We start from the raw sequence: 27805 nt of genomic DNA on the forward strand, positions 1-27805 counted from the left end.
ACAAGATTATACACCACAGGAGTCCCACAAGTCTCAGTGACAAAAAATGTGGAAATTGAATTTTGGTCTGAATAAAGCCCTTAATTAACAGAGAAAAATGCAATCGTAAATGGATCAGATTCAAGCATTTTCTGACTCAAATTCACCAATGTTTATCTTAAAGTCAGTGTTGCCACTGTTTATATAGAGTCCGACCTTTTTAAAAGCAAAATCATCACTCTTTATTTTAGGGTTGAGCCTAACCCAAACAGTATTTCACTATTTATATTAGTGTTGACATCCATATAAGCAACATTGTCGTTGTTAAGTATGCAAGTTTTACAAAGGTAAGTATATTTGATGTAGTTGTAGACTTAAATGTCACTCCAGGAAAAATTACTCCCCCAGTCACCACAAAAAAATAGAATTTACCTCAGCATTAGTGCAAATGGAAAATAAATGGTTATATCAAACAGTGAAATAGTGTAAATACAGATTTCCACAAGTTATGCTAACAAACAGAACTTTGGCCAACCCCCTCTTTTCCCATCTTGTTGATTCTCTACCTGTCCTTGATGATTGCTATTATGATCTTACTTTAATGGAGACCCCCTGGAAAAAACAGTACTGTAATTCAGCAGGTAGCTCCCAACCGAACTAAATCAATGACCAAGGCCATGTTACAGCTGCTAGAAGTCCTACTTGCTAAATACAAAGCTAATCCAAGCAATCAGATATTATTCATTATGTATCAGAATTAACTATAGTTAATTACTGTAAACCAAACAATTTGTCTTACATTGTCTTATAAAATTCAAAAGATAATTTAGAAAGAACAGGATGGATAGGCTGCTGTTGCATGACCATGCTTTTAAATGTTGTGTCTTTATCTTATTTCATGCCACTGGTATAAAGGTGGTACTTTTCATTCTTTGAATTGTATTAATACCTACACAGCTTTAACTAAAATTGCTTGGTACATATAATACGAAGATGTACTGAAAGTAACTCTCTGTCTGCAGAGATTCAAATATCAATAGGTATGAATTTGAAGAAGGAAAAATTCATCTGATCTTTGCAGCCAGGTGATCACTGAAAAGGGATTTCACAAATGGGGCGGTAAATTTGTGGCAGGATTTGGGAACTCGGCAACCTACACCAGGTTCTTGAGCCCAGTTCCTTGACTGTTAGCAAGTGCAGGCTCTTAGGGTGGTCGTTGTTTGGGGTTTTTTTGTTATTTGGTTGTTGGTTGGGGTTTGTTTTTAAAATGATTCAGCAATTGAAAAATACCATCAAAATGTTTATGAGATGCAGCCTACAGCTCTCAGCTTTTCATGTACTAATACTTAACAAGGCACATGTTCAGCCTCTCCTATTCACCACATTCTTGGTACTTCATCCACAGAAGGAAACACTTGCAATGTTGTTCTACTCTAAATGAAGGTTACATTCTGCCAAAATCATTGGCAGGCAATATGTAAACCATGCTGTGTACAACCTCTTCTGAAATTGCTCTCCCTAACCTGCAAGTAAATTATAAAGTTTTGTCTAAAATAGTGATTTTTCTTTTGAAAGAGTAATTCATAATTCTTCTAAAGTGACTAAAAATTTTGAGTGCTTCTTAAAGGGCACTTGATGCAAGAAGGGATGGTAAATGCACACCTTTCTCTCACAAATATTTTATTGTACTGAAAAGGTTGGCATTCCAAAATCACTAGCCACTTATGAAACTTATTTACTCAAGTTAATTTCAGTCTAACGACTGAAAGTAGAATCAGTTGCAAGAGTTTAAACATTATCTGGACTTCATTGTAAATATGCAACTAACACATTTTAGTACTAAGTTCCTTATCTACTTAAAATTCTCTTAAAGCAAAGGTGACATCTATGCTTGATTATTATATTAGAAAGAAAAAAATCCTATCAAATCACAGTAAAAAAATACCACGATTCCATAATCACATATTGCAAATTTCCACACCAATATCTAGCACCTGCTACCCACTAATATCTAGCACCTACCCCCAATTTAGGATGACTAGTAAGTGAAGATAAAATGTTTGTCCTTCTGTAACATATGCAACTGTAAGGCTGAATTTAGAACACAATCCAGCAGTCTTCACACAGCAGTGTCAAACTCTCATTTATCTTAAATACACTTCACCTGAGAAGTGTATTTAACATAAGTGCAGTCATATACACTTTTTGGTCAAAAGATCCACAAAGAAACATGTGCCTCAGGCATTTCTAAAGCAACATATCAGCTAGAAAGTATTTTTAATGTTTTAATGTTTAATGGTAGATGTACCTTCAAGTATGAAATATTACGTGAATGAAAAGGCTGTAAAAGTTGCAGGGCCAATATTTAACATTCTCTGGTTTGGGAGAAAGCACCCCTACTTGTATTTGTTGTGAATAATGCTACCTGCATGCTCAAGGCAAAAGAGACAGTAAGTTTGTTACAAACTGTTAAACAAAGTTGGTCCCTCAAAGAAGACACTCCCCCTTCTACTTTCAGAAGAAAGTTCTAGAAGTTCTTACCGTCACATTTTTGTGTTACTTCATTAAACTTGTGTCCAGCTGGGCATTTGCACTCAAAAGATCCAACAGTATTAATGCAATTTCCCCCTTGACAGATCCCAGGGATGGCTTGGCATTCATCCACATCTGCAATATAAAAAAGGAAAAAACACCCACTTTTATTTCATTTCTCAAGAACAGCCATAATAATTTGTCTACACAGAAATGAAATATGCCTAAATCCGTTCTTCACCCATCATAATATTATGATACTTGCTTGCAAAGGCAGACACTAATTTTGTAATTACTCTATGCAAAGTATGATTAAGTACAGTACTCTAAATATTTTCTGCAAGAAATCACATGGTTATTATTGTTACAGACATTAAATATCTAACTGCTATTGCTTTGTTTTTCCAAAACATCTGGGGAATGGTGTGCAGAAAACACAGCCTGCCAGACTCAAATTTCTTTGAAGTGTCTAAAGCTGGTCACCCAAAATCACTTGCCCCCTTGAAAGTCTTGGCAACTCCATACAGTGCTTAGGCCACCAGCATAGAGGAGCAGTTGCAGTGTGCATGGAGGGGCCCTCATGGAGAGGCACAGTAACTGCAGAGTCATTTCTGATGGAAGTTATTAACTTGACACTCCAGCAAGATCAGCACCCATGACATTAGACTGTGGCTAGGATTTGACTCAAGAAGTTTCATAGCCATAATTAATGTCTCAGGAGGAATTATTAATGACCTGCTTAGACATACATAAATTTGAGGGGTTTTTCCCTATTATTTTTCTTTCTTTGCTTTTCATTTTTTCAGCGAGGAAAATGAAACAACAAATATGATATCACAGGCTAGGTAGTAAGCTCAAGACAAACATTTTCAAGAGGCCCCAGTTTGTGGCCTCACAATTATTTTAGCACAGCAACATGTGTGTCGTCACTTAGCTGCAGAAGTGTTGCTATGGCTTAATAACAGCTACAGAAAGGCTAAAGGAGGCGGAGGAGTGGCATTGCAATAGGACACTGGGGAAGTCTGGCTCACAGTCCCCAGGGGCTGCCCTGTCTCTGCTGCTCAGGAATTCCTTCAGGAGCACAGAGCACTCCGCTCTCTGATTCGCCCATCCCCTCAGGAGAACCAGCTGCTGCTGCTAAAAACTGGTTGCATGAGTTCTTGGGCTTCACACTAACACAGGTTTCGATGCAGGGACACAAGCTGAAGGAGATGATGCCTTCAAATCTCTCTCTGTAAATCCCACAGAGACCGCTGCAATGTGTCTGAAAAAGCGAAGTATTATGTCTGTACAAAAGGCTAAGAGGCAATTTTCCTGGAAGCCACAAGTAAGAAGTCTCAGGAACGCCAAGGAGCATAACTGCACCACATGGCAAAGAGCTCTGTAAAGATCCCTGGGTGAAGCAGTCCAGGGCCGGGGGGCAGCAGCAGCGGCAGAGCAGAGCCATCCCTGAGGGAACCGCTGTGCTGGGAGGTCACAGAACGAGCACAGCCTCAGCAGCCTCGACTCAGCCGCAGAGCTGCTGGGAGCCGAGCTACGGCAATGGGCTGTGCTTTAGCAACAGCAATCAGCCAGACTTCATGGCACTGTACTGACTTTAAAAACCTCAAAAACTAAAGAAACAGAAGTCATGCCTCTGAGTCATGATGTCTGTTTCAAAATCCCACCTTTTGGTTTTATTTTTCTTCTTTGTGTCTTTAAAAATCTCAGCTGTGATATTAATTTAAGTTTCAGCCGAAGTCAAACTTTGGGCTGTAATATTCTACTTACTTTTGAAAATAACCTTGCCCGCCCTCATTATTTCTTTACTTTTTTTTACTTCTCCACACAATAATAATGATTTCTTTTTCTCTTCAGAGAACCTGGATTTTATTTAACTTGTTTTCCCTTATTTAGATTGACTATGGATGTGAAATCCCTGAAATATCTTCAGTCTGAATGGATGTTATCTGATTCCGAAAGAATTTAGTACAATTGTATGAAAAATAAAGTTAATATGTGATTCCATAAAAGATGTGTTGAAATTACAAACACAAACTTAAGAAGGAAAAATTGGAAAATACAAGTCAAACATACTGGGCCAAAACTGTGTTGGCACCACATCAGCATCAATGTAGCTGCTTGCTAAGAAATGTGCAGTAAGCAGAAGTATCTTTATTCCAAACTGCACAAACCCATTGGAGAGTTCATTGCAGCTTTCCCATGACACAAACAAGAGGGATATAACTAGGTGTGGCATAACTTCAGGGGTGTGGGTCACATATTTATGTACATAAGCTTTCAAAAGTGTCCAGAACCTCGGTTCACAGATTCCTGCACAATTTAGTCCTGACCTTTACAGTGAGAGGGGGAGCAGAATCACTGAGGTCAAAATATGGGCACTTCATGCAGTGCACACAACCATGTTGTCTATCTGGAAGTTTATCATGTCTGTCTGCAGGCACCAGCCATGACTTGGCCTGTGACAGAGGCTATCTACATTTTTAATGCAACGAAATGCCTTGAAGTCCCTTCATAGGAATTTCATGATTAAAGATTATAATCTTTATCTTCCCTATTTTCAAAAATATTGTAACTTATTAGAAAATGTTAGATAGATTGAAATAAATTGGCCCCAAAGATATGGTGCTGGGAATGTATAATCCACATCAGTTTAATACACAGTTGCCCTTGTTAACTTTCTCCTGTTTCCTGTCAGACATCCAGACAATAAAAGAATTTATACAGCTGGAAGTATTAGAATAAAAGCCAAAAGCAGTGTAAGGACTTTCTATGGTAATGCATGTTCTGAAAGAAGTAAGCAACATCTGGGTGGATTTTATTATTTGAAACAAATGCAAATTCATTTCAAAAATTATATAAAATATATAATAAGGCATTACAAATGGCACGGCAGGCACTTTTTTCCAGGTCAAAGCAGTGGAGCTCAAGAGATAAGACATCCAAGGTGAATCCAAGTTACACAACTTTTAGCTAAAAAATCTCACACCGGGTAACTGAGGCATTATTGCCACAGCCTGATGTTTGCATGTTTTGAGTGCTCTCTGAAACAGAACAAAGTCCTCCACAGAATGATTGAGTGGTACACTCAGAAAAACACCATTACAGAACCAAGGGAAAGCACTGCTGGCAGTAAGAAATTCATTAAGATGCTGGCTGCTCTCACATGACCTGAGTTACTAATGTACTCACTTGAACATCAGGCACTCACTGAATCATGAAGTAATGCATCTGACAGTGTTTTTCCATTCTTCACACATATAGCTGAGAATGGCTTAGGACAGGTTATTCACAGCAGTGTAACTCAATTAAGATTAATCCAGTAACAATTTCAGCAGCTTTTGGGGAAGCTTTGCTGGTAACTTACCTTGACAGGCCCCAGTTCGAATGTTTGGAATGAAGCCTCGGCGGCAGGGATGCGGCTGGGCAGGACACATTTCACAGGGATGGCCCCATGCTCTCCCAACAGTTGCACAGCACAGGGTTTTTGTGCAGACAATTCCACTGAGCTGGCCCTGGCACATCTGGTTGGTTACCAAAGTGAAGCAAGGGCCGGTCCTGTAATCTGTGCCAAAAACAGGAAACCTGATCAGCACCACAATAGAAATGCACAACAAAACTCTGAATAAAGCAAAAAATAAGCACATTTAGGCACACAAATTTTTCACATTTTTCACACAAATTGCCCACCAACCCAACAATTTATCTTAGAAGTGTTCTACAGAGGATTTTTTTCTCTCTCTTTAATTCAAATCCACTGAAAACAAACTGTGACTATTTTATTAGGAATATTATATGTGTAGGTACCCTTTGTTGCTTCGTTTAATCACTCATAATATTCTTCCAAGGGTCTTTTCATCCGTTTCTTTTAAATATTCAGTGCATTATTTAAAAGAATACTGATAAAAGAGTTAGGGTATGTTTATTTCCACAAGCTGGATGGTTGTTCTCTAATGAGGCTCAAGGGAAGTGAATACAGACTACAGGAAGTTTTCTGAGGACAGTTTTCACTGCTATTCAGGCATATGCTGCACCAGATAAGTGGTCAAGCCTTGCCTACAGCTGAATGGAGGGCATGTGGAACACATCTGCTTTGATTTGTTTATGGTAGGACAGGCCGCAGCCAACAGACAGAATCGAACTAAGATGTTAATAAAAAAACAGTAGGCTTCATTTTGTTCCACCCTCCAAGGGCAAAAAGCAAACAGTGGTAGTGCCAGCTCCTGCTGTCTCCTGTACATCCGGGGTGCGCACTCCAGTTAATTCTGCGCGACCAACTCTAAAATGCTTTTTTTGTTATGGTGCACCAGGACAGAGTCCAGCCTCCTGTAAGCAAAGCCAGCAAATTATGAACCTGTTGTTTCTTTGTACTGAAGTAGTTACCAGATCCCTCAGGCAAAGTCACTAAGTAATCCACACTGCCTTAGAGTCATGTCATAATAAATTCCTCCAATTTTCATGCCACATCCAAACTTTGTTCACAAAAATATGTTTTCACTAAACCATTGTTAAAAAGTGTTAAATAGGGCAGAAATGAGAATGGATGTCTTTCCCATCTGCTCCATCTCCCCACACGAGATGCACCCTGAAGCCTATCATTTAATAAATCTTCCTGCCAACCAGAGATAGTGTGTCCAATGGCTGTAATTCTGATAATTCATCAAGCCATTTTCATACAATTAATAAAATGGCTTACAGAAATCCTGTAAGGCAAACAATAATGCTATATTGCTACTGTTATCATCATCAATTAATATGATGGTATCAGAAAGGATATTGAGTTAGATCAAAGGACCTTTCTCTACTGAACTTGTACTAAGTGACACTAAATACTATTTATTCTTCATTAACTATGTATCACTCCAATAACTGCCATTCTATCTTTTGTCTGTTTCACACACCTCTCTCTTCCTTCAAAAATACTGGATCAACAAAAATTTTCTTTCAGCCTCTGGAAATTTGTCTTGTATTTCCAGCTCTATGGAGAATTAACCTGTGAGAACCCACTAGCTATTTTCAGGCTCCCTGGTTAGCTGGACTAGCTGTATAAAAATACGTAAATCCAATTCCTGCTATTTAATTTCAGTCTTAAAGGCTATCAGATTTCAAGTATAAAATTCCTGTCCTATCCCCTCTAAACAGTACAGCTACATTTACCAAACACTTCTCCCACCCTTCTCTAGCAATTCCATCAGTCTCATCACGAAATGAGTCAGAATCTCTGATATCTCTCTTGCCCTTGATTAATTAATTCCTTATTATCATCTTAACTTTCTTTGGCTTGGTATTTCTTATTGCATCCCTTCATTTCCCATATGACTTTTCCACACTACAGCTTCTATTAAGTTTTTCCTTAAATTAATAGAAATAAATAATGATCAATTATACCTATCAAATTTAAAAAATATTTCCCAGATGGATTTTTCATCCTTGATCAAAACAAGAATATGTGCTTTCATCCATGCAAAACTCCCAATGTTGTAACTCCAAATATTAAAACAAGAGACAACAATTTCTTTAGAAATGCCATAGTTTTGTGTTGGCAACAGGAAATCTTCTGAGTACCTCCCCAGAATAAAATCCCCCATTGTAGATTGTCCCTCTGCTGTTTATATATAGATGGGTTAAAAAGGAGTCATTTTGTTCTCCGTTGCAGTGGGAGCACGCGTCAGACAGTAGTGAATAACTCATCTTGTGTTTTATGGTAGGATATGAATGGATCAGCATTTACAATTGTTTGCTTTCAAGCTATAAATGACTTAGCAGTGGCTAATATGTCTTAGAAATATGGTGAACCCAAAGAAGTTAACTTCATAATCATGCAAATCTTTCCACAAGGTCTCAGTAACAAGACATGGGTTGAATATGTACTCAAAACCAAGCAAGTCCAGCTCCTATTTGTTATTAATCAAGTTCATAACACTTCGGTATGGAGAATTACAGACTCAATTTTCACCAAATACTTTGCCTTGATAAATTCTATTCCTAATAGTTTTCTTCTAAATACAGCTTCCCTTCTATTTTCTCAAATACAGTCTTCCACATTTTCACAACTAAGATTTTTTTCTTCTCTATTCTTAAAAGAAAATTCTAAAGGTCAGAAAATCCATGTGAGAAAGATCATTTGAATGTACACGCCAGCATAAGGCCACAGAGAAATCCCCAGATCAATTCATTTTTTCATACAGAGGCCAAATTAAAAAAACTTTAAAACAGAAGTGTTTTAAACAGTGAGTTTAAGATTTTTTTACTCATTACAAGATGAAGTCTTACGAGAAGAAATTGAGATTCTACTAACACAGTGACAAAATGGAAAGAGGGTATGAGCTTAAAACCCCTATCTTTATTTTGCAGCATCAAAATGTTTATACATTCATGTCATTTGTGATTATTCAAACTACTTCAATAAGTAAAGCTCAAACACAAGGTACCAGTGAGCAGGCAGGAGCTGGAAAGAGAGAAAGAAGGAAAATATACTCAGAAAAGCTATTACACAATTTGTATGGGGTTTGTTTTTTTTTTATTTTCCCAAGGATAACTTCAACTTACCTGAAAAATGTTGAGGCTTGAAATTATTTTAGTAAAATGATTTAAGATATGTGACTGGTAATTCAAATCTTTTGAGTCACTTCTAATGCAAATTTCAGCACGTGCAAGCAGCCCTCAGTAAGGCAGTAGCCACCATTATCTAACAATTTTATCTGCTTCTTTACATACTTCTTAGCTATTTTGATAAGGAATAATTCCACAGGGAGCTTCAGACAACTCAGAAGATGGTAGAAACTGTAAAACTGCATTAAGTTCATCTAGTGGCAAGAAGAGCAAGAGGGCAATAGAATGACACTGATTTATACCACGCAGCAATTCAGCTCATTAATTCCACAGGAAAGAATCAAGTTGCATTTTGATCTAGAGCTCATTCCTGTTTCAGTCAGAACCATCAAATAATTTCAGTTATCTTCTCAAAAGATCCTTCATATTCCTAAAAGCAGCAGAGAGGCTGCTCAAATATGTAGTCCAGGCAGGCAGGCTTTGATCAAAACCAAGCACAGCAATAAGTAATGATAATTGTTCCAAGTAATTCTGGACAGCACCAAAGAGACTAAAAGCACCAGGATAGTGCAAGGCTTCTGACACTAGACACACATCTTAAGCTCCTAGTTCACAATAACTTCTGCTTAGTTTCAAGCACAATAGTTTTTAATGTAAAAATAAAGTTCAAAAACGTTGAGAACTAATGGAACCTGGATTAAACAAATATGCTACTGCAAGGAGACTGGATAAAATTTGGTCCCTCTATCTGCTAGGATTCACTATAAATATTCTAAAAAGAGTTCTTGATGTTTTAAATTAACAGCCTGATTTTTAAAACTGATAACCACCTGTCAAGGAAGGTTGACAGACTCCTTCACCTCTCTTAAAATAAATGAAAATTGAATAAGTGCAAAGGTCAAAGCAAGAGACTGTAGCAAGCCAACATTTATCTGACCACGATCAAGATCTCATTACAGAAAACAGGAAAATGCCAGCTGTTGCCATCATAGAAAAATGGCTAATGATAAAATGAGTGGTGTTTCTCCAGCTCTCCACACACAGCATGCACAGTTCACACAGCACCTCGGTCTGCAGCACTGCCTGAGCAGCAAATCCAGCTCCCCCGAGCTGCTAGCACCTCACAGGGGAGAATTCAGCATGAACCCCTGAACACAGCCAAGACTGCTGTGTAACTGAAACTCCCCTCGGCAACACAAACCAGCAACTTCCCTTTCTTGAGTACAGGGAGAAAGGGAAAGGAAAAGAAAGGAATATTCCATTATCATACAAATAATGAAAGAAAGGTCAGAAAGGGCTCTAAGGCAAGTGAAGTACCTTAAAGCCGATCATTAGTACAACTTATTTTCCTGCCTAGCAGCACTTTTGTTTCTGCTGTTTGAAGGCTTGTTTGGGTTTTTTCACCAGCTGGGAATAAAAGAGGGATATTGGAAGAGAGACTGCACAGGGCAGAAACACCATCTCATCTCTGCACAGTGGCTCAGCACTGCCCAGGTGTGATCCACTGCACTTGGCAGCCTGTTCCACTGCTCAGTCCCATGTCAGGAAAGGGAGTCACAGTCACTTGTGCCTGAGAATGCTCCTTTGGAACCTGATCCCACACAGCCAGAAAATACACAAACAGCTAGACTGTCCATGGAAAAACACAGTGTCCATCACTGTACGTTTCACCGTACTTCAGTCATTTCACTCTCTTCAGAGAAGGTAGCAAAACACTTGGAGATGATGGAGAAAACCACAGCGTGCCTCATTTCTGAAGGCAGGATGTGCTGCGTCTGAAATGAGAACTTTTGCAGTAAAATCCAAAGAATTGCAGAGAGTCTTGGCACTGACAAGAAAACGGCATGACCAAGCTGACTGTAGCAGTGAGCATCACCATAGGACAGTTACAGAACACAAAGGTTTAGCACTTCAGGCTTAATTTCAAAATCAAAGTGATTCTAGGTGTTTTCAGCCATACTAAAATCTCCTGATTTTAGAGGACAGAGAGAACAAACAAAAGGCTCTACATACATGAACCTCATCAAAAATGAATGCAAACCTCTGTGTGTCACAGTACAAAGAAAATAGGGAAGAGCAATAAGCTTGTAACTCCATCTTCACTTGCAGAATTTTCCTGTCAGTCGCTTCTAGACTTGAAATTATATTGATCATGAAATGATGCTTTGCATACAAGATCTTACGACTTTTAACTTCTGATCAGAAAAGTGAATGGGACCACGGGATAACTATCATTTACTTCCATCTTTTCTAATAGGGGACAGCCTCACATCTCAATTCACAGACCAATCAAGACCAGAGCCCGACACATTCCCAAGTTAGTTCAATAAACTGACTTCCAACTACTTAAAAACTCAGACACAATAATGCTCTGTCCACAGGTGACACTGAAAGGCCAGTTGATAAATGCATCCAATCACAACACACTTTTCTTTCCACACAGACCATTTCCTTAAATAATTACTCACTGTTAAGCACTCCCTGTCCTCTCCTCCCCCCAGCCAGACACCATTACTCACCCCAGTCAGATCCCAATGTGTCATCATTGGAAAGTACATGGCAAAGATATCAGAGGGTGTTCAGAAGGAAAGAAAACAAAACTCTGTAAATATTTAAAAACTTATTTCCTATGATGTCTGACACTTCTTACCAATGAGGTTTGGTAGGTTTGGACGTGGTATGTGAAGAAATTATCACATGCCACTTCTGTCTGCTCCCTTCCAGTGCCAGAGATGGTTTCACATATAAGCAAGACCATTTCCCAGCTGCTTCAGTGCACAGCGCAGCACTGAGCTCAAATAGCTGAGATTTAACACTGGCTAGTGCTAAGATGTCACTGGAACTAGGGGCTCGGAGTGCAACCATTCAGGCACTGTTTCTGGCAGGGATATAAACCTGGCAGCAGAAATGTCTCAAACTACTACAGCTGTGCTGTGGACAGATCACAGCTCCAAGCTGCTTCTCATTATTTTCACAAGAGTAAAAAACATCCAAGGAAGCATATCTAACACTGGTACCGTAACTCTTTATTCTGTATTAGGCAGCCAAAAACTTAGTTACTGCCTCATACAACCCAACTTCAGGAATATTACCCTTTAATTCCTGAATCTGATGACCCCATTTCTTCATGTGTTCCTCACCTTTGCTTGTTGCAAATTGTTCTCATATATTGACTTGCTGGCACACTTCAGCTTAAATTTATTTTCCATTCCGTAAGCTGCTTCACAAATCCATTTCTGCGCAGATGATCTGTTTAACACGTCTATCTAGCAAATATTATCTAGTCTTCCTACGATACTGGGTAAAGAACAGGAATTTGAATTAATAGCTCACTAATAATACGAGACAAACATTATCACTTACATTTGATGCACAGAAAAATTCAGGCTGACTATTTTATAAAGTATGTTGGCAATCTATTTTCCAGAACAAATATACAATTATTTTTATGCCAATTTTGTTCTTGCAACTGACCCAGTTCTCAAAGCCTGTAGCTGAAAAGTAATAACATTACAGTAATAAAATAAAAAAATAGTGTTCAAAAATTATTATTACAGAATTGGAGTGATTTGTTGCACACATTTTAATCCAACATGCAGACTAAGCATTTCACCAAAATCAAAGCCTTAGCTCTGTTGTTCCCAATTATGTGCAGCAGCAGTCCAAATACAGAAAATTGTTACCACATTTTATTCTTTTCCATGATGAAGAAAACAGTAAGCAATACAGCTAAATGTAGAATAACTTCTCATTTCTGAAGTCAGTTACCTGACAAACTCTAGCCTACCCTACTTTGCTGTATAAGCTGCAAAGGACCATGTTTTTGCAGATTTTCATTTTTCCAATTTCTTTCACAGGCTAACAACAATTAAATAAAATCCTGACTTGATTTTCATCTCCATTTCTGCTAAAAAGTAACTAGCTTTGGTGACATATTTATTGTCAAGACCAGATGATTATTAAGGAGAATGAATTCTACTACAGATCTTCGCATGTTTCACTTAAAAAGAACAAGCTGGCTGAAGTTTATCACTATTTTTTCAGAAGTGTTCTTAGGAGTGCCACGTTATAGAAACTCTCTTTACATACCACTAAGTATTAACTATTAACTAGCATGGTAAAGACAAAGCTAGTAGATGAGCTCTGGGTATTTTTTTTTCTGTCTGGTTTCAAAAGACACTAAAGTAACTAAGACTATCCAAACGTAGTGCAAACTGTTTAAGAAAAATACATCCTAACGACTTACAGAATATTACACAAAGCCGCATCCAAAGAGAGGGAAAATGCTTTCAGACAATGCAATGTATAATTTAAAGAGATACTGCTCACATTTACAAAGGAGATGGAGTGGTACAATACACTAGACCTAACCTTTTATTTTCTAAAATCTAAATGGTCCTCTGCAGTACCATGAAACAAAATGCAATTGCAGAGCACTAGAATGGAACTCAGTCCAGAACTGAAAACTGATTATAAATAAAAAGGGGAGATGAGAGGGAGAGAGGGAACTGATTTTCAATGCTCAAGCTCAGTGAAACACAACAGGAGTAAACCTACAGCAGGAATGGAGACAAGTCGACTTGCTTTCAGTGTAGGAAGGCAGTAAATGCAATAATGATGGGTTGAGTGTTGCAATGATATGTTAACTTACTGATGCATACACAAATAGCTTTTTTGGTCCTAACAGAACTCTGAACTTCTGGCAGCTCTTTAACAAGGTGATTAGAACAATCAGTATCTTTTACTTCTTTTTAACAGGAATCATCAAACTTGCCTGAAGTAAGTTCCCTCTTTCCCATAATCCAAGAAGACCAGCACTCCTGAGAAATTATAACGGTGGAAACCTTCCACTGAATGAAAGGAAGGGGCAAACAGATTGTATCCTTGTAAAGATTCTTCTCCACATGGTAGACAGCTCCCTGGCCAAACTTCTTCAACCAGTCACTCACTCAGGTTTTTGTATTCTCATATATATGTATTTTTGTGATATGATCTTAGTGATGACAGACTTGATATGATGTAAATAATTTTTTTTACTAGCCTAAAGACTTTGGAGTAACTAATACTATTCTTCTTGCATAAGGCTGTAACACAGAGTTTTATATTTTATACAGCCAGCTAAAAAGACATGAAAATATTTGGAAAACAGTGAAAACACAGAGGATTTTATTTTCACAGAAATATTTTAACAATTATTTCACTTCATGGTTGCACAATAACCCACAAAAAAAATCTCAGGAAGCATTAAAAATGTAAGTCAATAACATGCAAAAATTACTTCAGACACTAATACCTCACCTCTAACTCTATGGTGAAACACATCAACTACCTAATTGAAATACCATGCAACCCTCTGTGTTACAGGATCAGATTCCTTACTCAATGAAACTGCGGCATCACTCTGCGTGTACACCAGTGTGATCATGACCAGAATCTGGATCATTTTGCATAACCACATATATGGGATTTGCATTAAGACTGTGGTCCAAAAATAAACACAGCAATAACATGCACTATTTAACTCTGAATAAGCCTCAGGTGTCTCTGTTGAAATGTTACAGAATACATACCATAACTCTAGAATTGTCACATGTATTCAATTTCTGTTACTAGAAGTAAAAAAAACAAGAAGGTAAATGATCCAATCCTGATTCACCAGTTTTCAACTAAGCAAGTGTAATTTTATTAAATATATATTACACCCATCAATATGAAGTACATGAGATGCTAATACATGTGCTTCATTACTCATTGTTTAAGGCCTTCTATCATTCCTGTCTTCATTGACCACTTGGTTGAAGGAGCCTTCTCTTTGCTGAGCACTAATGGGTGGATGTCCCCCAGCATCAGTAAAGGACCAGCCTCAAGTGACTGAGGACACTCACATCTTTAAGACTACAGAAAATATTTATTACAATTGTCAGTTAAACTCTTTGTAAAACCACATCCAAAGTCTGATTTTCCCAAGCAGTGAGACAGTACAGAATAATAATATCTTAAAATGGGAAGGATGGGGAGGAAAAGGGATATTAATCCACAGACAATTCTCAACCTGAGGGTCGAGCTCTCTTCTTACTTGCATGCAGGTAAGAGAAGAGCAAAAGGTCTTTACTGATTCCTGTTAGAGAAGTCATGAAGAGCACTTTTTGGTTCTTTAACTTAAGTTAGTAATTAATCGAGAAGAACTGCAAGTTTTTCTAAAAGACTTGGAATTACCATGAATACTCTAGATAAATATTGGAAAGGTTTCATACGTTTACTGAAAGTGTAAGCAACTCCACATTCTTAGCGTATTGTTTAACACTTTTTAAAGTTTTTAATAGCAGCTGTGCTGATACCTTTGGCCTTTTCTCACTCATCACACTTGCTCTGTATATACTATTTTAGTCTAACAGATATTGCAAATCTATTTTTACCTCAGCACTGGAAACTGGCATCTCTTCTACTTGTTGAATGTCAGGTCCTAAGTTTTCATTTGCCTCTACATGTGAGACAAATCATTACAACTTGGAAACAGTCACCAGCCTGGGTGTCTTCAACAGGAACATTCAAGATCTAGGACTACAATCCTAGCAGGTTTTTTTTTCCTCTCTGTTAGACAGAACCACTTGGTTTTGTGGGTGCCCAGACATGACATCCAGCATGAAGCCCAGGTCCCAGTTACAAGGGAAAGGTTAGACTGACTGACTTTGATGAGAGAACAATCATTCAGTGGGGGAATCCCATTGCCTTTGACTGCATGAACACTCCCTCACATAGAAAACAGCCAGTGTTTGGGGGGGTGTTGGGGAAGAGAGACCCACCCAGCTTCAGTGGTCTCTTGTCAATAGCTGGGCCACAGTGGTTCAACCAAAAGTGACACACTGCAGTTGTATTTTACTAATTATGTACTTACAAGGAATAGCACCACAATCCTGGAAACTGCCATAGGTACTGAATGGTCCATTACACTGATCACCATTTTTAATAATTTCTCATTTATTTTAGAAAACAAGGTTTCTCTCACCTTCATACCACATAAACCCCATCAAAGCTGATGGGTTTTTTCCCATAACAATCACTGAAATTTATCTCAGTAAATGCGCACAAATCTGGAATTAATGGTTTCAAATAATGGAGGTCATGAAGTGGCCCAGAATATATATAAGAGCCAGTGAGAACTAGATAAGTAATTTTTATTTGGGGGATGTGGGAGAAAGGAATCGGAGGTTCAGCAAACAAGCCAGGTGTCTGTGAATAACTAAGTAGTGTACTGAGGGGAACAAACACACTCTGGCCTGTTCTTTGTAGACTAACACACACTAATGCTGATTTCATGCCCAAAATGGGAGATCCCAGTTGAAGAAGGGGGATGGTTACATATGTACATATATTCACTCTTACTTGCACTTCTTTCATCCTCCTCCATTCAGGGTACAGATTCAAGCTGAAGTTTTGTTACACTCCAGCTACACAGAGATCTTCCAAAAGATAAGCAAATACTCAACATAATAGGAATCACTCAGATTTAGGTCAGCAAACTGCAAGCCTCACTAACTCTCAACACAGGAATACTTAACCTTTGCATAACACTGGAGCGTTAGCCTGTCATACGACCCGAGCCTCCCTCTCTGAGCTTACACCGCATGGTGCAGCGCCCTGCACTGCCTGGCAGAGCTACACATCACTGCTAATGCATCATGATGGATGAGTAGCACCAGAATGTAAAACATGAAAATCAGAGAGCCACAGACAACATAAGTCCTTTAAACACATTTTCCATTCTTAAAAAAAAAAAACATTAAAATGCATTGAAATTAAGTAGAGTCTTTATCAATTTAACTATGTTATTTATTGATAAAATAATAATTTATGTAAATTTTACAAAGCCCTTACAGGCTTTGCTTCTGTTTACAGATAAAAGTATCCACAGAAACTGCTGCTGATCCAGATGCCTGTCTAATACATAATACTTCACAGCCTTACAAAATGCTGTGTATTAAAGGTTGGAAACTGCTTTTTGGCCTACTTTCTACACTGACATACTGAAAATGAGGGAGAGTCTTGTGGTTGAGACACTTGGCTGGGACTGAGATGACCTGGGTTCAGTTTCAGACTCTGCTGCAGACTCCCAGTACATCTTTACACAAGTGACTTAATCTCCCTGTATTTTAGCTCCCCACATGGAACTTGGGGCTGCCAATATTTCTGGCTGCTGGTGGGGCTTTTTCCTATTTAGACTACACAGGCTCTGGGATGCAGACTTGTATGTTTTCTGAATGGTAAAGGGAGCCTCAAGCTGAATTCAGGCCTCTTGGCATTCCTCTAATAAAATGAGAAAAAATCTTTAATGTAAAGTTTTTTTGTGTCATGATTCTTCAAGGTTTTATGTTGGTTGGGTTTGGTTTTTTTCTTTTTTGGAGAAGGGACGGTTGTGGTGTTTTATGGAGGTTTTTAACATTCAATTAATTGTCAGTTTCTAGTAAAAGATGAGAGGAATTTGCTCATTAGATTTCCTGTACTGGGCGAGTGCAACAGCAGCAGAACACATTCCACGGAGGAACTCATGCACAATCAATTAGGTCGTCTAATTAATTTTCCAACTCAATACATGCTATGAACTTTTTTTTTTCTTCAGAAATATATCTACACACATGTGTAAAAGCAACTCAAAAACTTTTAAAAGGAGAGAAGGACTGATGATATACACTTGAAGGGAAGGGAGCAATGGGAGCAATGTCCTCTCACATGAAATTCGTATTTCTGTCATGAAGGGAGAAAACACATATGGGGGGGGGCATAAGAGTATTTTCCCATTGACAAGGATGTGTAGTTACCATTAGGGACTGACTTGTTAATCAGTATTTAGAGTAATTTACGATATCAGGTTACCCCATAACTAGGCAGAATAAAAACATGTGGAGAGAAAAAGACACATTTTAAAAATAGGTTTGAATCAAATAGGGACAAAAAATGTAGATATTTACAGGGGGTTTAACTACATATTACGTCAGATGTGCTACAGCATCTAACAGGTATCTGTTTCTCTAGTCCTAACTCAGATAAAACTTCAATCAGCATCACTGTACCTGAATAAGGACTCTAGATCAAAGATTGAAAGAAGCAGGAGAAGAATGGCCAGGCCAATTTTTTGCCTTCTCTCACAGGGTTTTACAGCAGCAAATTTTCAACTGCCATGAATTTTCTCTTCACTTCCTTTCCCATCATTGTGATCACCCACAAGTCCTTATTCCACACTAACATAATGAAGTGTTTGTGGGACCAGAGTTATAATTGTGATGTCTGGATTAAAACAGTGATTTGTGACATTTCTAAGAGTCCTAAGGGAGATGACAGTGAGTTATAGAGAATACACAGACACTTGATAATTCACAATTATGGGAAAAAAGGCACAGAAGCACAATAAAGTGCTTCAGTTGGGCTTTTACTATGGGTGTTTCTATGGAAGCATAGACTAGATTGATAAAGAACTTATAAAAATATCCATAGTAAATAAAAAGTGATAAACATTACAGTTTCTCCAACCTGTAACATGAAACAGTGTTCTGTTAGTAATTGTTTCAAACAATGTGGCTGCTAGATCAGATGAACAGACAGGGGAGAGACAGCAAGGTCTGGAAAAGATACATATTGCTTGTAGGTAGGGGAAAGCCAGAGCAAAAAGCCTTCAGGGAACAAGTGTGAAGGAAACAAGGATACAAAGAAGCAAAACAGCAAAAGAGCAGAGGGACGAAAAACAGGAAGGCAGCAAAGACGGGATGGATCAAAGCAAATCTAAGAAATGAGTGGGAGGCACAGAGACAAGGAGAGATAAACAGTGGGAGCCAGCAGACACCATGTGTGAGGAGGAGAGAAAAGGAAAGCGAAGGGAAGGAAAAGGCTGGCCAGCTCGAGAGCTTCACCAGCCGACCAGGAGAGGGAGGTTTGCCAGGACAGGCCAGCCAACTACCTAGGCAAAAATGAGGGCCAGAGACCCAACTAGCAGCCAGGCAGCCAAAGCCATCCAGGAGAGGAATCCCCATATGGAGCAGGGTGGGCACAATCCCAGCTGCACCTGGGTGATCCGCAGCAAGCACCAAACGTGGCAGGGGAATGGGCAGGAGCAGCACCCAGCCCTGTGCTCCAAGACCAGCAGTGAGCAAGAAGCAAAATGATGCCTGAGAACATCCCAGAGATAGAGTGAACATCTGACTGACACATTTGGCTATGCACTCTGAAATACTATCCACTAGGATCATTGGGTGGCCAAATATGAATAAACAATGACTACACAAATTGCAGCTATTAACCATCCTTTTTCCCAAAAGGCATTTTCCTCACATTTGTAGAGCTGATATCCATATTTGTTTTCTACTTTGATACTTCCAAGATGACAAAGTACAAATTATGTACTCAGATATCATTTATATAGTTAAATGTCATAATCCTAAATCAAGAAAAACAAACACCAGGCCAGTGATAAATAAGAATACGAGATAAAAAAGGTGTTACAAACCACATGAAGAATGGCCTAATCTAGCAGTGACCACATACTGCTTATCTGTTCAATTAGGCAGCTCCTATCTATCCATCTCATAAAATTAACTATATTGAATAAGAAAAACATTGGACGCTGTTACTAAAGGATTTCTACTAGATAGCAAAAACTTGTGCTATCTTCTGAAATATTTTTACACTAGAAGAACAATAAGTGAACAATTGAGTGGATTAGAATAAACCATGACAAGGTCCGTGTTCCTATCTTCAGAGTTAGAATTTATTTTTTAAAAAAGAGCAGTAAGGTGTATGTGTGTGCCTGTGTATATATATATATATATATATATATATATGAAAATTATTTCTGAGAAGACCAAGCTTCATTTTACAGACTGTTAAGTGCATCCTGATCATTTTTTTCCTCCCCAACAGTTTTCCTGGTGTAACTCAGCATCATACAAAGCAAGTACTTAAATTAATGGGTGATCCTGTCAAGGAATCAGGACTCAGAGGAAGAACAGAAGTGAAGTAATCCAAGTGTAGGCAGTGTCTCAATGTTTACCTTACCTTTCTGGATATAGGACCCACTCCACACCACCAAAAATCCTGAGTATGTTTTTCCTTTTAACTTCACTGGGCTTCGAATGAAGTATCAAGCCATCAGGAAGCCAGTGATTCATTAAACTCCCTTACCCTCGAACCAAAAGAGATTCACAGCTGAGACAGATGATATTTTAGGTATTAAAAGTCAAATTCTGCTTGGGACCAAGTACAAGAGAGCAGTACATGCCAGGCAGCACCTTGGGGTTCCCACAACTGGTAAGAGGAGGGAGGGGGAGGGAAGAGGGAGCACCCTTCTACTGCTGGGGAGCAGTGAGGAGTTATGAGGGGAAGCATACAGAATGCAACATAACACAGTTTAAAGTTCCTCTGAGGGAGCTCTGGGATCTGCCTAAGCTGCAAGGTTTAGCAATTGCAGTGCCAATTTAAATTTGTGCCTAAAAACATAGGAAATATTTTCTTTTTAATTTTTAGTAGAATGGGTACATCCAGGTGGTCATCAATACGTATGTGATTCACTTCCAGCAACATTAGTGGAACAACAGACTGTTCTGTGTGGTGTCTAAAGTTTCAGCTGCTTGTAAGCCAGCACTGTGGGAAAACTTTTAGATGGCTTTAAAAAAATTCTTGTAAAACAGTAGAAAGCTCATAATTTAAGACACTTCAGGGGAAGAGAAAACTTCCTCCTGATTATCAGAAATATTTTGCACTACATCCAAAACACAAGTAGGACTTCCTCCAGGAATAATGTCTTTTATCCACATCATTATTGTCAGGAAAGTGTCTGAATATCTGTTTTAATTATTAAGTTTCAGGTTTCAACTACACTTGTGATAAATAACATTCACAGGAGAAAAATGTTTTTAGAGCATCAAATAGTTTAGTCTTATGAGATAAAATAAGCTTGTTGTGGTTAAACTACCCTTATATAATATTTTATTAGTGTGTGAATATACTATGAGCTTAAATTATAAAGATATTTAGCCCACACATTTGAAATTAGATAACCACTGGATTGGAACTCTTGCCTGGCAGCATGCTGATCTCTTTCTTCCTCCCATTTTATTTAATTAGCAACTTGAAATTGGATCAGCAACTTTTAAACAGCTGATTAAAAGCCCTGTTCACAAAAGTGACCTTGGTTATTTTTCACATGAGCATCGGGCTGCCCCTCTGTAGGGCAGTAATTCTGCTGTGATCTCATTCCACTTTGGAAGAGGTGTGGAGAATCACTGGCATCTTGGGTACTGCATCTGTATCAACATCCCCCACTGCAAAGCACACACAACACTGACTACTTGAATAAAAACAACAAACAAACAAAAAAACAACAAACAAAAAAAAAGACACAAGGACATCATCTCAGAAAAAAAGGAAGGTCCAAAACTCTTCCACATCTGCTCAAATTTGAGCATAACCTAAATCCTACTAAAATGCAAACATCTTCTTCAGATTTAAAAGGGCTACTTATGCTTCATCAGAGGCTATTGGAAGACACATATACAAATTTGTCTAGGTGTTAATCAATGTTCATTAACATACTTGCATTCTAAAAATGCTTTAGAAATGAAAATACCACATGAAAGACTCTGCATGTGGCATGTAAGCCCAAAAGGAAAAGAACAATATATTATAAAACTGAAAGAGGCTGTACTGATTTTCTTTGCTATTTACTCTACCAGAGTATTTCTCACTCATCATCTTGAAATCCCTAGCTGCAGTTAAATAAATACCATTCCATATAATGGTATTTGCTATCCACTATAACCACAATCTTCACTAAAACATATTCCTATTTGTGGCTTATGCATTTAAACATTTTCAACTTTTATCCAAAATTACTGATTGATAGTATTGTGTGGTAGCACAGCACAGGTCTAATTGCTTTCTCAATAACCTTATTGAAATCTGGCTGACAAGATTTGATCAGGTCTCTGCCTCCTGATTCCAAGTCCACTTAGGTCTTTGGGCATCCTTTTATTTTATGTGAGTAGGTTTTGGATCACTTCAAGAGTGACCCTGAACTTTCATCCAGGCTTCACCTCTCTGAACAATGTCAATGCTTCTACCTTTAGGTTTAAAGTACTGCCTGAATGTCTGAATATAAAACTAATATATAGGCAGAAGTGTGTGTGTGCCTAATCTACCCTCTGGGCATAGCAAAACAGGCTGTAGAATAAACACAAGCCATTCCCTGTAGAGTTTTGGCAATAGTTTACACTAAGTGGCAGATCATTACTGCTTTAGATATTTCTTGACATGCCAGTCATTTTGAACTCTTCTGGTATTTCCTGGGATGCAATGAGCAGTTGCCTAGAAATTTTGTATGTGGCGTTTGATGCCGAATCACTGCTTAACATTTTATAAGATTACCTAAATATTTATGAACAAAGAATAAAAGCTATATATGCATATGCACAAACCCCATCTAATTTGTTTAAATAATTTCAGACACTAAAAAACTCAATTCTCATATCAAGAATTCCTTCAGCAGACAAACATGAAGCAATCTCTCAGCAGTGGGAGATGTTAAAAGGAGCTCCTGTAAGCTGTACTCCAGGCAACTCCCACTGAAGTGTCAAAAGTCTTCTCAGTAAGTCTCTCCTCCATTATGCTGAATTCAAAGGAAGCATATTTATTTGTTAATTTATTTCAAAGAGGACCAGGATACCAGTCCTAATATGTTTGGGGGATAGTCGAATCATAGATGCAAAGGCTTGCTGCTGCTGCAGAGTAACAAAGAGAAATTCCTCCCAGCTTGAACTGAAACGGACATCAACAACGTAGGCTGCAGGAAGTTGTTATTTCTACTCAAAATTCTAAACAGCTGTTTTCAAGGCAGATTAAAAGATTTTTCAATGTTTGGATTCAACTCAAGAGCTTTATCTAATGCATACTTTGTATTTGAGTATTTGTTGAATTAGAAATTTAATAGAGCAGCTGAGTATTTTAAAATCTTTTGGAAGATGTGAAAAAGGGATGTGAACTCTAGCACACCCTGTAAAACATAAATTTCTTACCAAAAGAATATGTTATTCATGTGCTCTGTACATTAGGTCAATTATTACTCACTTTCTTTGGAGAACCACCAAGTGCCTCCACCCTTTATAACAGAGCACTGTAATCAACTGTAGTAAGAATAGCAGAATTATTTTAATACACACCGGTGTCTCAGGCCTGAGCTCAAGAAGGCCTGAACAGTAAGAGACTAAGAAGGATTTGCCATCATCTTTTCAAGAGGGAAAGAAATTAATGTTTCCTTGTATACCTTCGTAAATAATTTCAATTGCACATAAATAGGGAACACTTTATAAAAAGGAATGCTTTAAATTTGGCCTCCAATTTAAACACTTCTGTTATTTAATGACAAATTCCATAAACAATCTGATACTAAAACTTCTTCCACAGCACGTCTTTCATTTCCGCTAACCCAATTTAACCTCTCATCTTCCTTGCACTCAGCAGCTGTACAAAGCACTTTTTTTGTACTGACATCAGCAAGTGACTGAAGTGTTAGTGCTAGATTTAAAATGCCTTCTAAAACCACGACTTTTGTATTGAATTTGGAACCAAGTTTGATACAACTTGTACTGTTATTTTAATATAGTATCACCTTTCATTAAACCATATCTTTTTGGGTTCCTGCTGGGACCCGAGAACTGAAATAGCACAAGGTTTAATGCATGGCACTTCATTTTGTCCAGCCTGGCTCAGGCCAAGAGAAGCATTTCAAATTATTTAGATAACCACACAGATTAAATACCCAGCAAGATAGCTTGCTAAGTCATTCATCATTTGCCATTCCTGGCCTGTGCTTGTGTCTAGCAATGTTTTCACTAGAAAAGCCATTCAGATGAATGGAATGCACATCTCCACTGAGTCTCCCCTGCCCAAGCAGCAGTCTAAAAACGTCTCAACCTGCCCCCAATGCTCTTTTCCCCAGATATGTGAAAACTGGTTAGATCCTCTCTGTCATCATCTTCTTGCCTATCTTCCCTTCTCACCTGTATTGCTTGCTTTTGCTTTATGAGCCCTATAATGCTACCAAATTTCAGTGTATTAAAATATTACCATCTCCTTACTTCAATCCCTCAAAAAGTTCACAAATCGTCCTCTTATCACTCTTTAACCCCTCAACTCAAGAACCAAGTAGCTGGAATTAGTTCATACCACGGGATGTAATTCAATTTCAAATATAGTATCTGCATCATTAAGCTATATCTTACCTTAAAGGTTATTGGAGCCGAAGTAGCTTAACATCCACTCTCCTTTCACGGAGGTGGATCAATCACCTCTTTTCTCACTGCAGATCTTTTGGCCTTTGAAGCCTGTGGCTTGTAAGTAATTTTTTACCCTGTGGCTTCTTCTGAAGTCTGTATTAATCCAACTGTAAAGCTACCATACTTGCATTTTACAAACCTCTCCAAGTTACCACCCATAGTGTCCCACCAGGACATGGAGATTCTCATAAAGGCTTTCATCATATCCCAGGAGGACAATTATACTTCACTGGTTGCTGGTTTTACTATTACCTCTTTTAAACATTTCAAGTCCAAGTAGTGTTCTGTCACTGTACTGCTCAACTGAGCTAAGACATCTGGACAATCCAGACAAGAGACCAGTCCAATGACCCTTGAAGAAACAGTTCAGGTGTGTCTCACTTTAAGAGTCACCTTAATTGCACTTTAAAGACAGCACACTCTTTCCACTGTATGTTTATCACTTTTTCTTGCTGTAGTTCTCAGAAACATAAGCAAACAGGAGCTGTTGAGGTCCTAAAATCTCCCATCACTGAGGTACCCAGCTGCTTCCTAAATCAGGTGAATTATCAAGTACCTAATAGGTCTCCCCATCTTCTTGTATTAAGTGACAAGCAGGTAACTACAATTAGTGTCAAGTGCAAACAGGAAAACTCTCCTGACAGTGTGTCTGTAGTTATTAGTATTACTTGGATTTAAAACCATTCCCTATTCCTCACCCCATGAACCACTGTAGTTTTGTCAGCTTATTCTTTATTTTTAAACTAACTGTTCCATTTTTAAAATTTTATTAGGCAAGTACATTAGATGTCATCAGCATAACATGTGCTTTCATTTCACAGCACTCAATCAATCACTGCCACAGGAAAAACACTCTCTGGATAACAGAACACACAAATAAGAAAACAACGTAGAAGATCTGGAATTATGAGCACTTGGACAATGTTAGCACTGGACCTTCATTAAATAGCTAGTAGGTCTGAATGGTACAGCTGGAGGTGTTACAAAACACAGACTAACACATATTTCAGCACATTTTCCACAGTCCTGGACAATCTGCTCCAACTGATCCTATTTGAGCAGGGGAGTTGGACTAGGTGATCTAAAGAGGTCCCTTCCACCCTAAGCAATTCTGTAAGCTGAAATACAGTTAGAAATTACCCTCTCACCTTGTAAATCTTAGAGTTCTGTTTTTTAAAAGAATGTAAATGCATTGTTTGATAGGCAGGAGTTACCCCACTAACTAGTAGATACACATTTTGGTGTGCTGCCTGTTTTTGCCAGAGATAAACTGATTTTCCAAACCTTGCTGAAAATTCAGCTATCAATAGATTCAATGGACCAATTGTAAGTAATGGGACTGAGATAAAATGACCTAGAGCAAAAGCTGAGGGCTTAATCTTGAGACCAAAGAGTACTGTGAGGTCCCTGTGCATACAGAAATAAGGAAAATGGTAAGTCTTGTAAAATATCACTTATGACCACTGCAATGCCAGCAAGGACGGCTCTGGCTTTGTCCCGTGGTGTGTGCAGTGGTGCAGGATGAAAGCAAGAGTCACCACTTCCCCAAGGAGGCAACAACTGTGAGCATATAGGTTTCTCCTCAGCTCCTGCTTCCCTATGACTGTCAACACCTCTGGGTCAGAAGAAAAAGCCCTAGAGGGTCACAGAAGACCATTCATTCCAAGGAGTAAGGAGCAAATGGGGACAGTACTGAACACCTGGCAATCACTGGGTAAACTTTGCAAAAAACATAAACACTGAGGACAGGATCATTATAAAACATGACTGAGATCACTCGGTGAGCCAGGCTTACTTGAGGTAAATACTTTTTAAAAACTGGGGCACACACTAAGTTAAACATTCAGGGACAAGTATAACAGTGCAGAGACCACTCTTTCAGAATGGGAGACCTATAATCTGAATTACACCACCACAGAAAGAAATGAAGGCTATGGCACAGCAGACTCAGTTCCATTAACCTAGCTGTGCTAGTTTAGCTTGGGTAAGACCTGCAACAGATACAAAGTAAATGTATAGCACCACAATCAAAACTCAGGTGCTTAAAAAGGTTTACATTTCTTAAAATATAAACCCACGTATATGTATATGTAAACACACATGCACTTTTAATAATTTTCATGCTTTTTTAAAATTATGTATCCATACCCTTTGCACATCTTCCTACAGGGAAGGGAAACACTGAATCTTGGTTTCTTTATGTAGAAAAATTTCACCTTTTTTTCCAAAAGAAGTTTCTTGTGGATAAAGAGTGCAAAGCCGGGCTCTGTTTTACAGCATAGCAGAATTTGGAGAGTAATATTTCTCTCAGGGCTCCTTTCTTTTCAGACCTTATTTAGGCCTCTTTTCTTTTCCTACAGCATTTCTCTAAAGTGCCAAACTGTACAAGCTATCAAGAAAAAAAATAAAAACTACTCAGTCATTATTCATGAACCTCTGAAGGGCAACTAGAAGTGAGAATGTGCCTGTTCTTACAACTGCTCTTAGGTAGTTGTTTCCCACAATTTTATGCAGCTTTTATGCTGATACAGGGTAGATCTCTTTCTAAATCTAACAGCTTACTTTAGAAAAGTTTTGTTTTTACAGAGATTTCAACAGCTGTATTACAAATAGGTAGCAAAAAAACTTACATGTGTCAGAACAGTTACATTGACCACTTTGAGCATCTCTCTTTTAAGATGCATTTTCATTAGCATTTTGCAGCTGGCCTACATAAAAGAATTGTTTTACTTGGAAATGCCTTCATCAGTTTATCCTTTCATTAGGTTAGATCTATGTTTTAAAAGAGGTTTCTTTTCTTTGTTCGAACTGGACATCAAGAAAGTTTTAGATCACTTGAAAAACAAAGAAAATAAAGTAAGTCACAAACTCAACTGAGGCATCATGCATACTGATGCTTGCTTCTGTGGCAACTCTAACAAAAATTCTCAGCTTACCAGTTCAAGAAGAAAAAAAGCTATGAATGGGTGATTCACAAGGAAAACATTTGTTTTCACTGTAACAAATGAGAGGATTTCAGGTAGCAGTGCTTTCTTATATCAAAATATATTGCAGCCCAGAGAAGGAGTAATTTTCTCCATAAACAGCTAAATAGGCATTGTTAGGTAAGTTCTCAGCTGCATTTACTCATTCTCTATACTGTGTCTGACTCTGGGAGTCACCATTTCAAAGGCATCTTTTCTTTGGAAATTTCCATGAGAAATCAGTTGTGGCCAGCTATTTTATTTTTTACAAGTTTTGGCTGAAATTAGAAAAATGGGCCTGATAAAATGGTACTAAGAGGGGAACACCAGCCCTAAGATACACATTCTGAAGGCCTCAAATGTAACACCATGCTGCAATGACAACCAATATCAATATAAGCTGATTCAATCTTTCAGCACACATACACAAAAAAAAATTTATTCTTGTGATACAACACGTGA

The 27805-nt window shown here is 38.2% G+C and overlaps 1 protein-coding gene across 1 annotated transcript in view; it reads right to left on the reverse strand.

Moving 5' to 3' along the window:
• Window positions 1-27805, reverse strand: part of FBN1 (fibrillin 1) — a 145836-nt gene that overhangs the window by 88805 nt on the left and 29226 nt on the right. Inside the window, exons 6-7 of the mRNA XM_053988142.1 lie at window positions 5879-6076; window positions 2521-2646 (exon numbers count right to left, since the gene is read on the reverse strand). Coding sequence (XP_053844117.1) covers window positions 2521-2646; window positions 5879-6076 — 324 coding nt within the window. The remainder of the gene's footprint in view (window positions 1-2520; window positions 2647-5878; window positions 6077-27805) is intronic.

The sequence above is a fragment of the Vidua macroura genome, chromosome 12 (genome assembly GCF_024509145.1).
Source record: "Vidua macroura isolate BioBank_ID:100142 chromosome 12, ASM2450914v1, whole genome shotgun sequence".
NCBI lineage: Eukaryota > Metazoa > Chordata > Aves > Passeriformes > Viduidae > Vidua > Vidua macroura.